Source organism: Erpetoichthys calabaricus, chromosome 5 (assembly GCF_900747795.2).
Source record: "Erpetoichthys calabaricus chromosome 5, fErpCal1.3, whole genome shotgun sequence".
Taxonomy (NCBI): Eukaryota; Metazoa; Chordata; class Cladistia; order Polypteriformes; family Polypteridae; genus Erpetoichthys; species Erpetoichthys calabaricus.
The window spans coordinates 174,569,953-174,581,591 of record NC_041398.2 but is presented as its reverse complement, the minus strand read 5'-3'; the positions used below and the strand labels follow the sequence as shown (position 1 = coordinate 174,581,591).

General features: G+C 36.9%; 1 protein-coding gene across 1 annotated transcript in view; it reads left to right on the top strand.

Moving 5' to 3' along the window:
* The first annotated feature begins 1,664 nt into the window (after nucleotides 1–1,664).
* Nucleotides 1,665–11,639, top strand: part of tusc3 (tumor suppressor candidate 3) — a 550,580-nt gene continuing 540,605 nt past the window's right edge. Inside the window, exon 1 of the mRNA XM_028802245.2 lies at nucleotides 1,665–1,827. Coding sequence (XP_028658078.1) covers nucleotides 1,723–1,827 — 105 coding nt within the window. The 5' untranslated portion in view covers nucleotides 1,665–1,722. The remainder of the gene's footprint in view (nucleotides 1,828–11,639) is intronic.

The following is an 11,639-nucleotide window of genomic DNA, read 5'->3' as shown; positions in this document are numbered from 1 at the left end:
TACAATGCCCTTAAATCAGTGCAAACTGTTTAAACTTGGAGCTGTTCTCATCTAACTTACTGTATTTTCATCTCTGATGCAATTGCCATTGATGTATGGTTGCGAGGCACTTGGTGTTAAGCTCACAGAGGGATTCTCTCTTGTCTGTGAGTAGTATTTTTACAATCAACTGAGTTGACTGGAAAGCATATGTAAGGCAGTGGTATCTAATCTTAGTCCAGGAGATCCCCTGTAGCTTCACACTGCTGCCTTCAGTAAATGCTGGATAAGAAAAAAAGTGTGTGTAAATAAACAAAGGAGATTAATCACATGTACAGTGATTTACTGATTGGAACAAGATCAGCAGCCACACAAGTCAGCCTGGTCTTGGAAATGACCGTCTTACAACTTCTAATAATCAGCTAGCTCCAAAGAAAGAGAACAAGTAAGACAGAGAGCCTCATTTGTGGAACTATGTAGATACTTGCCAGAACAGCTGTTGCCCCAATTCATAAATTACATTTAAATTTTATATCCTGCAATTTGCAGTTAATATTGTGTTTTTTTTCTTAAGGTTGAAAGTGTTTTTGATGATACTTTGTCAGTCAATTTGACCCAGGTATGCACATTGGGATGGGCAAACCCAACTGCAATTCACCAATAGAGGTTTTTTCAAACCTATGAAAACTAAGATCACCCTTTAAAATTTTTACAGTGCCCATTAAACATCACAGCAAATCTAATTCATTAAATATGGGAATAGGCCACATTTGCTAGTCAGTATGACTTATGTACCCATGCTGAGCTGGGTAAACCCCAAACCCAAATTAATATATGTGTTATTGAATATTTTACCTTTCTGTTAACATACAAGTTACTGCTTTGCATAAACAGTGTGAATATGTAGGTGGCTGCAGTTAAATAAATAGTCAGCCTAATAAGTAGCTGCAAATAACTCATTGGTAGTGTCTCAGTGAGTGTGGAATGTCATTTTCATGCAAGTAAAGTAACTGCATCGTGCCTCTTGAAAATCCACTTCTGAACCTAAATAATTAAGCAGCCTGAATTTTGATTTTTTTTAATTATCATACAATAGTCTACTAATGCAGCGTACCCAATCAAGCGACTCTTAAAAGAAATATAATAGTTTATTTATATAGCGCCTTTCCCAAGTGTAGTGTTAAATTTAAGCTCCCACAGTCTAAACCTTTCATTCATTACAGAACACTAGTACATTAAATAACAGCTTCTTACAAATATTTTATACAAAAATACCGACCTGTGCACAAGTATTTTAATATACATGACAGGAAAAAAAGTATTGTAACGACCCGAAGGTGTGAAATGGAGGAATGGACTTAAGAACTGTGACAACGTTGACAGTAGCGGGGCAGTAAACTAGAAAAATGTGTCCTTCCTACATCCTAACTAAGGACTTTACAGTATTAATAACAAATCATTTATAAGGTGCTTAACTACATTTTGCAGTATTTCTCTTTGAGTTTCAGTAGCCACAAATTATTTTTAAACTGTCTTTTTCTACGCCGATAGTAAGTTCTTTGTCGAAAATGTTTCTCCTTTGGGGATTGTAGTTTTACAGCATTCTAAAATAACTATAACCTGGAAAAGGAATGGCTGCTTTGAACTACATTTCCCACATTTCCATGTGACGTTGCCGTCTTATTGGCAAAGGTTGTAACCAATCAGTTTCATGGCCGTTATATACAGTAAGCATCTGTGGACATGGCTTCTAATTACAAAGGGTTGAAGATGCACCTGTTTATTAATTATCCGTTATTTATCTTGATGCTTTTTGCGCATTTCGGAGGCGGTCAGAAGAAAAAAGAGGTAAGATCGTACGACGCAGCTACTATATTTTATATATATGCTAAATACTATACATAGCTATGCGCGCAAAAGCAGATGACGGATTCTGTGGTGAAGGTTGTTTAACGTTAGATTGTTATATCGACCTGGATTTTGTAGTCTTATTTTTAGTGATTCTGCGATACTACTTGCTTTTTAAAGATCGAGAAAAAGGATGACAACGCGAAATGCAGAAAAAATGTTGCATTCCGTTACCTCATTAGCCGGTACCTGACATTTTGCATTTAGATATGATTACATACAGCATTTAACATTTAATACTGCTTATCAAAGTGAAGCATACATTTTTTTTATTACATTTGTTCGAAGTATAAGTTAATTTGGTTCTCATACTACGTTAACAGGACGAGCTGCTCTTCCTTTAGAGCAGCGATCAGACTGGTCACCGCGCGGGTTGTGCTAAAGAGCCAAGTGAACTCTCCGGGATCCCAGGTGGCAATGTGGTAGCATCACTGTTTAGCTCTTATAAGAGTTTTACTTTAATTCTATTCAAATATTTTATAGATATTTTGAGCAGTTACTAAAACTGATCAATTTAATTTTCTGTACTGTATATGCTAATATAATTATTGACTTTTACTGCTTGTTCATAAATTATATCAAAATTAACATTAAACAATTGAAGTTGACAGATTCAAATGAATGATTAGCTAATCAGAAGTATTGTGTTCCAAATTATTTGAATCTGAGAAGTTCATTTAAATTAATTTTTTTAAACTTACTTTGCTGGGTTTTTATTGAAATCTGTATTTTCCATCTTGAACCTTTTTGCCATTACTTTGCTAACATTAAGAATTTTAACACAAATTATTTATGGATTAATAAAAGTACCAGTGGTTATGTCCAGAGGTTTGCTGCCCTAGACCTCTTACCTGATGAAGTATATCTACATTCAGGAGACGCTTTACAGTCATTAAAACGACTTTGGGCACTCGGAATCATAATACTAAATGTTGAATGTAATTTGTAGGTAAACTTAATTTAAATAGCTGTTAAATTAATAGTAAAAATAGACGGAAATGCAAACACATTTTTAAGTTTTTGGCTTAATGCATATTCTTTACCCTCTTTTTAACAGCCTAAAGCTTAATAGTTACATGCTTGTATCAAAAGTAAAATCTCCATTATGGTGATGGGAAGTAGGTTTCTTTGCAAGTGGTTTGAGAATTGTAGCCTTACATTTTTTTTGCCAAAATGCTGAAGGCACTGTTGATGTTAGATGTATTATTAATGAATTATGAACAACATTTTCCATTAAAGTTTGATAATATGGTTTTAATTTTGAGTTGATTTGTTTTTTCAAATTCCTTTTTGATTTAAATTATATAGAATTTAATGTATTTTTAACTACATGGTGTTTAGTCAGTTTTACAAAGGTTTTAATTATTTTACAGGAAATCAAGATTTTTGATTATTGGATGCATTACTGCTGTTGATGCCCCAATAATTGGGTAGTGTTTTCAAAACTGATTCATATTTTTTGATATGTGTTTTAACAATATTTTGGAGTCAATGTATGTTGTAATAGCTCAGATGTGAAAGAAGCAGAATGCAGGTGAAGTTGCAAGTTATGCAGAGATTGAAGGACTGACACAGTGTCTGCCTCACCTTCTAAAATGCTGTGTGATAACACATAAAGGCATCACATTTTTATAATATCACTTTTGTGACATCATCAACGGGCTCATCAAAATCATGTTGAAGCATTGCATAAACCAGATGGTAAATACCCTTTTTCCAGGTAAGGATAGAATGTAAAATATATCACAAAAACGGAATCCTTGGGTAAAAAAACATAGAAAATGTAAACTTGGATATATAAAAATGCTTAATTCTACAAAGATTTGGGAATAGGAGTTCATCCTTCACAGGCCATCTTTTTTAATTTGATTTTTTATATAAAGAACATCCTATCATTCATTAAAAAAATAAAAAAATTGTAGCAGAACTCAAAAGAAGAATGCCATCTTTGGATTAAATAAATGCCTTCACAGTCAGAATCCTAACTGTTTTTTTAAAACTAATACAGTCCACTTTTGGCTCAGCATACTAAGATGGTAGATTTTAGTTATCAGCATGGACTGAGGTTTCTAAATTTGCATCTGGTTTAAGATATTGTGTGAGGTCCTGGTAAAATCTCCTCAGTGTTTACTGACTGTATTAATAAGTGATAATAGATGCCCTGATCACTGGAAAGTTACCAGGCATGTTAGATGCAAAATGTAATGATTCTGGTATTGGGCCAGTAGTTTTTAAATGTACTGCAGAATGTTGCCATCTACTATTATATGTTTTTGATTACTGGATGGTGGTAAGATGCAAAAGTCGATCCTGCATTTGATCTCTTATGGGTAATGCCCTTTGAAATGAAAATAACTGGTTGTCTCCACCAAGCTGCTTGGATAAAAATGGCAAGGTGGCCAGCTCCTTTACATTGCTTACCAGAGGAAAAGATCAGAGCTCTTGATAGACAATGACACTGTGGCTGCTATGACCTTATGAACAATACAGTAAACTCTTGCAAAGTAAACATGCAGACATATGCATATAATGAACACATACTTTCATTTGCTGAGTGTGCTAATTCAGCCTAAAATTCAAATTCCACTTTCATTTACTAGAGGTGCTATGGAAGAGCATCTATGTAACAGGCATGTGTTTCTGGCCTATCACAGGGTTCAATATGTTGAAAATCTGCACTTTGAAAAAGCTGGAAATTAAACAGCTGAGAAAAAAAGCAAAATGTGTTTTGAGCATGCAAAACTATCTGAGCATGCGCTAATGCAGAAGAGAGAATTTTGGGCTTAGTGTGTAGTTGGTTCATCTGTTTCAGTTTAGAAGCATTATTCATCTACAGATTGCTGTTTTTCCATATTTTTGCCCCCACCCAATTTTTAATGGGATCATAATGTGTAAAGCTGGGACCTTGTAAGTTAAGTGAACATATGTTTCTGCATACAGTACATGTTTAGCTGAAAAAAAAGAAGTGAATCCCTCGTTCAGGACATATAGTTTATAAAAGAAGTAACAAATAAGATATATAGGCCTACTACATAAGTTCATTCCTGTTACGTGTATTGTGAAATTCTCATCTACATGTGCTAATCAACAAGCAATATACTGTATCACCACTCTCCAGTACCAAGAATAGCAAGTATAACTCCTTATACTGGAAACCTCTGTCTTTCTTGAAAATCTCACAACACATTTGTCAGTGCCAGTGCAAGTTAAACTCAAAAAAACACATTTTTACATAAAATACAGTTTAGAATCACAGTGATTTTTAAAAATTATTTACTATTACTCTAGTTAGATTGATTCTAAAAAATAGATTTCTCCTCCTCCCCTACTTTTAATGTGTTTTGTCTTTACTGTTTTAATCATTTTTTGTAAAACATCTTGATCCTTTCCAACGTTTTAATTCCACTAAGATCGCTACCGAACAAAAAAGAATTGTGTCTTTTACTTTACTCTTTACATGATCATCATTATTGTGCAATATTTAAATTATGTGCATTAACCCAATAGTGCAATAGTTATTTATTCCTTCCAGTATTTAAATAATGTGCAATAACTCGATTTAGTTATTATTCTTTCCATTTGTATATAGCGTCGCAGAACTTTTTTTGCAACTTTTTGCACCATTTGTTTATTTGTTTTTTTACTTGTTATGTTCTACATATATGTCTGCACTGAAGGAGCTGCTTTTAATCTCATTGTACATGTGTATAGTGACAATAAAAGGCATTCTATTCTATTCTATTAAAAAATGATTTATTGATACGTCTTATTCCTTCATTTGTTTCCTGAATAATGTAATAGATTTGTATTTTGCCGTCATCCATATCAAAAAGGCCCTCTCTGTGGAGCTGACACCTACAATCTTATACAACCAGGAAACCTGCGATTCTCGAAAGAATCGCAAATCCAAGAATGGCAATCACTTTCTGTTCCCTCCGATATTTGGAGGGAAGAAAAATCTTGGAGGGTGGGTGCGTCCTGGGAAAGTTTTCATTTAATTAAATAAACATATTTGTACTAAAGCAGTTTCTTTTTGGAGCCATGACTCATCTGGTTCTGCTGTTCAGAAGCGCATTGTAGGCGCCTGCGTTCATTGTTTATATCCATGCGGTCTTGTTTTGTTTTTCTATGGCTGTGTCATTAGCTAGAAGTCATTTGTAGATGCCGGCGGATTCGCATGCTGAATTGACCATGGCGGCGGATCCAGGCTTGGACGGCTACATTACTAAACGAAGGTGGTATATGCGGTGGTGTGGGCGGTCGCGTTCGGGCGGCAGTGGTAGTGTGTACGGCTTGCTTGTGACCTCTGGTATCTGTGCATATATACAACCTGGCGTGCACGCTTTACCTCAAGTTTAGTTTACAGGTCGTATTGTGTTGTTTGGGCACCACCTACTGACTCTGGGAAGCCACTGGGTTTGACTCGGGGGCGCTGAGGTGCAGTGCGGGTGCGCTTTCGGTGCTTCTTCCTTGCATATATACAAATATCGCTAAACGAAGGTTGTATATGCGGTGGTGTTCGTGTTTGGGCGGCGGTTGTATTGTGACATGAAGTTTAGTTTACAGGTTGTGTTGTGTTGTTTGGACACCACCTACTGACTCTGGGAAGCAGTTGGGTATGACTCTGGGGTGCTGAGGTGCAGTGCGTGTGCGCTGTCGGTGCCTCTGGCCTCTGCAATCCTTGTGTATATATACAAACATCACTAAACGAAGGTTGCATAAGCGGTGGTGTTCGCGTTCGGGCAGTGGTTGTGTTGTGACGTGAAGTTTAGTTTACAGGTTGCGTTGTGTTGTTTGGGCGCCACCTACTGACTCTGGGAAGCCGTTGGGTTTGACTGTGGGGCGCTGAGGCGCAGTGCACATGCGTCTGCTTTGTCGGTGCATCTGGCCTCTGGCCTCTGCAATCTTTGCATATATACAAACATTGCTAAACGAAGGTTGTATATACGGTGGTGTATGCATTCGCATTCGGGCGGTGGTTGTATTGTGACGTGAAGTTTAGTTTACAGGTTGTGTTGTTTGGGCGCCACCTACTGACTCTGGGAAGCCGCTGGGATTAACTCTGGGGCGCTAAGGGGCAGTGCGCAGTGCGCTTTCGGTGCCTCTGGCATCTGTGCATATATGCAACCTTCGTTTAGTAATATAGAATACAGAAATTAACTTTTATCAGTCAGACTAATCAGCCTTTCAAATTAACATAACATCCTGGAGACTGAAAAGGTAAACCATAAAAATGAGAAGTGGTTCCTAATAAACATTCAAAGTTCTTGTTGGTAAAGAAGTGGGAAACATCAAATAAGAGAGCAAAGCAGTAGTGCTTGAACGAGCCACTGCTGTAGTGCGCGTGATTGGTCAGATAAGATGCAGTGTTTGTAAATGTCATTAAAACATAAAGTAAGAAAAGCCAAGCTCTTTTGCATTATCTGCTTTGTTGTAATGAAAAAAAATTTTTTCCATTTGCATAGTTTACCATATATTCATCCATTGTCAGATCTACATAATCCAGTAAATAACCCAAGATGGTGAAGAGGAGGCCATTGACAGAGCATGTACAGGAAAACTCAAACTGCGCCAAATTTCAAGCCACTAGTTAAATTACTGTTTTTTAAATGGTTTTTAAATTAATTAATTAGCGTGTTCTTTATTTAAATATTTACTGTCTTATAACAAGCTAAGTCCAATTATGGTATATACACCATATACATGCATTCTGTGTACTGTATATACACACCAAGAAACTGTGCCTTGCAAAAGTATTTAGTTCTTTGACTAATTTGCTGATTTCACTGAGCAACAAATACCCCCCTAAAGTTTGTTCTTTGTGGTATTTCCCCTTGGGATTAATAAAGTATCATCTATCTATCTATCTATCTATCTATTTTTATTTCAAACACTGATATTATCCATCCATCCATCCATTATCCAACCCGATATATCCCAACTACAGGGTCATGGGGGTCTGCTGGAGCCAATCCCAGCCAACACAGGGCGCAAGGCAGGAAACAAACCCCAGGCAGGGCTCCATCCCACCACAATACTGATATTATGTTAGAAAAAAAATCACTGCAATATGCAGAGCACTTTCTTCATGCTCTTTAATTTCCAAAATACTGGATTTTCTTTTACTCTGTAGCTCCCTGTATTCCTGATTCATTGATTTGTTCAACAAGGCAACTGTTTTGCCTTAGTTGTCTTCTTTTCTTGTAAGCTGATTTCTGCTTATCGTGGTCACTTGTCTTATCTACACCCTGTTCATTTTTCAGTGTACGTGCATTCAATAAGTCTGGATACCCATACAACTGCATGAAGTAAAACTGACAGTAAACCAAGGGTATTAAAGATAAATATTTTATGCATTTGGCACTGCATCCTGCCACAGACATAGCCATTCAAGCTATGGACTCTAAGGAGAATGATCAACTAGTTTAACAGATGGTAAAGTGTGGAGGATAAACATAGAAATTATGAACGCTTAGCAGTGGAATATGGTTCATTTAAATGTGACATAAAAATCAGTACCCCTTTGAACAGGAGAAATAAAATAAGAAGCTCAAGTAACATTTGCCTGTGGTCTGATAAAATTCCTAAGTAATGTCCATTGTTTTGCTTTCTGCTTTGCCTGCTACTAGGGCTAAAACCACAGTGTAGATTGCATGTTATGTTCTAAATTTGCATTTAATTTAATTTCAGTTATAATTAATGTTTTGGCATTTGTTGTTACTGTTTTTACGGCAATCAATCATTTTTCTTTGAAGAATAGGAGTGTGGGTGTGTGTTTCCAGAGATATACTGGTGCTTCATCCAGGGATGGTGACTGACACAGGCTCAGTGCTAACAGGATGGTCTTCAGCTATCTTGAATTTTCTATTGGTATAAGTTGATTACAAAAATGGACAACTGGTTTATAATAATAGAGTTTCTCTATAAATCAGAATGAACAATCAAATTTTAAACTGAAGTATATGAAGGCCTGTAATTATCATGGTATCCTAAGGATGCTACAGTGTACAAAAATTTTTGTTTCAAACCTTTTCCTACCTCATTTATGCATTATTGCAAGTGCCACAAATAGATACTTTTTTGTAAATAACAAAACTAAAACACCACAGGTTTAGTACTACATATTTAGAAAAATTCACCATAATTAATTTTTTTATTGTTTTTATTGCAAACTTTTATTAAGACTGTTTGCTGTATGCCTGTATTCAGTGACTTGCAACAAGAGTGTTTTCTTACACATTGAAATACCTTCAGCTGGGAAACTTTATTTTTGACTAATGATAATGAAATCTTCAGTTGGAAATGTCACAGTTATATGGAGTTATACGGTAGTACTAATCACTTGCTTAATATTACTGCTGTTTAAAATGTGTAACACTTGAAAATGCATGTTCTTCAAAAAGATTGAATAGTCTGACCTTTTTAATATGAAAGTTGCCAGCTAATTTCATTAAATAATATCAAAAGGCTTATAGCCTTTTGATATTTGATATTAACTCAGTAGAAGAGCATGCATGAAAATCACTTATACTCATTTACAAGTTTCATCTTGTCTTGTTAGCAGCTAGTGGATGAACCATGAATATGCTTTGAATATCCTTTGTTTTTCCTAAGGTTTTTGGTACTGGAAAATACTACTTATTCTAAATTCTAATAAGGTAGGCATTAATCAATAGTTAACTATATTGCCTAACAAATATTTACCCCCCAAATATTAATTATAGGCATCTGCAAAATTATAAACTGCCATACCACCATATGAATGGTGTATGGATGGTTCCTGAGCCGAGGACAACAGCACTTCCGCCACACCAGGAAGTGCTGCTGAATCAGGAACCATGTACACCGGAGTGCTTCCGGGTCCAAAGTGCTGCCAGAACACCATCGCAGAGCACCTGGAGCACCACCAGGGCGGGATTAAAGGGGCCTGCCTCACTCAATTCAAGGAGCTGGAGTCGGGAGGGAGAAGAAGGAGCTTGCGAGGGAGGAGTGGAGGCGGCTAAAGAGAAGTGCAAAGGACTGAGTCTGTGTCTGTCTGTTGCCAGGCTGATCTTTCACAATGCACAATGAAGAGAAAAAAGTTTATGATATGCCGTAATATAAGCCAATCTTGACCAATGCTGCTATAATGGAAAACGATGTGAAAAATGTCCGTGGAGTATTCCTTTAAAATGAGTACTGCCTATTGTTGTTTCCTCTTTCTTGCCCACACCAACAAACAGATACAACTAGTACAATTTGATCCCTGAAATATAGCCATAGTAATTTGAAAATAAAAAAGAAATGATCTGTATCATTCACAAAACATTACGCTGAATCTTGATTTTCACCCAATGCTGAGGAAGGCATTGTTACCTTTAAATAGCCACCAAGGAAGCCTATGCATGCTTATTGCACTTTGTGGTAAGGAAACTAGCAGTATGATGCCGTTCAGATTTAAAAATAATGGTTCTTTAATGGGGGCGGCACGGTGGCGCAGTGGTAGCACTGCTGCCTCGCAGTTAGGAGACCCGGGTTCGCTTCCCGGGTCCACCCTGCGTGGAGATTGCATGTTCTCCCCGTGTCTGCGTGGGTTTCCTCCCACAGTCCAAAGACATGCAGGTTAGGTGGATTGGTGATTCTAAATTGGCCCTAGTGTGTGCTTGGTGTGTGGGTGTGTTTGTGTGTGTCCTGCGGTGGGTCGGCACCCTACCCGGGATCGGTTCCCTGCCTTGTGCCCTGTGTTGGCTGGGATTGGCTCCAGCAGACCCCTGTGACCCTGTGTTTGGATTCAGCGGGTTGGAAAATGGATGGATGGTTCTTTAATGGCATTTTGCTTTACTGGATTGTGTTGTCCCTTGTAGACCCATTGCTTGACAAAGCATCATTTCATTCTGAGAAGGGTTCTTTGCACATGAAGTTGGTTGAAGTTGAAGATGGCTGTTTGTGCTTTGTCAAATTTCTTAATATGAAAAAAAAACAAATCTTTAATGTATGGTAAACTACCTAGCAGGACAGATTAAGAAAATATGGATTTAGCCTGGGTTACTGTACATATGCAGCAAGAGTCCTTTTAAAATCAGGAACCCATTGGTATTTCACAAACCTGTTACCATCTATTCATGGTTATTTACTGTATGGAGTTTGTTATGGATCTCAATGAATAAATGTTCTTTCTGGAATCTTGGGTCTTTTGGGAACCAAAATGGTTCCCCTATGGCATCGCTCTGAAGAACTACTTTGGTGCCTTTATTTTTAAGAGTGTAGTTTCAAAGAAATGTGGGATATTAGTGTGTAAAGAAGAGGTATGTGAGAAAATGTTTATTTTTTTAATTATTTGCTGGCCTCTCTTTGATCAACAAACACCTGTCCACTTGATGATCACCACTGCTACTGAAAATGCAGTATTCAGTTTGGGTCGTGCAGTTTGTATAGTCTGGGTAAAATTTCCACGTCATTAGTTACCTTAGTGCCATTTGATTCTAAACTCAAGATGCTGTTATTTTAGTTAAGGCAGGTTATAGTCAATATATTTACTGGGCAGTGGATGGTTGCGAGGCTTTCAACTTACATAGAGTTTAAATCTGTATGGTTGTATTCCGTCAGATGATGACAACATTCTGGGTATCACAGTGATCTGATGGCAGTCAAAACAGACTATGAATTAACATCCTATTGTTTGATTGATGTTTTAGTGACATAAAAGTTGTGTGAACTTGCATGTTTTGCTGGTCATCAGGGAAAGAAGCACAGATAGTATTAAGTTAATATTC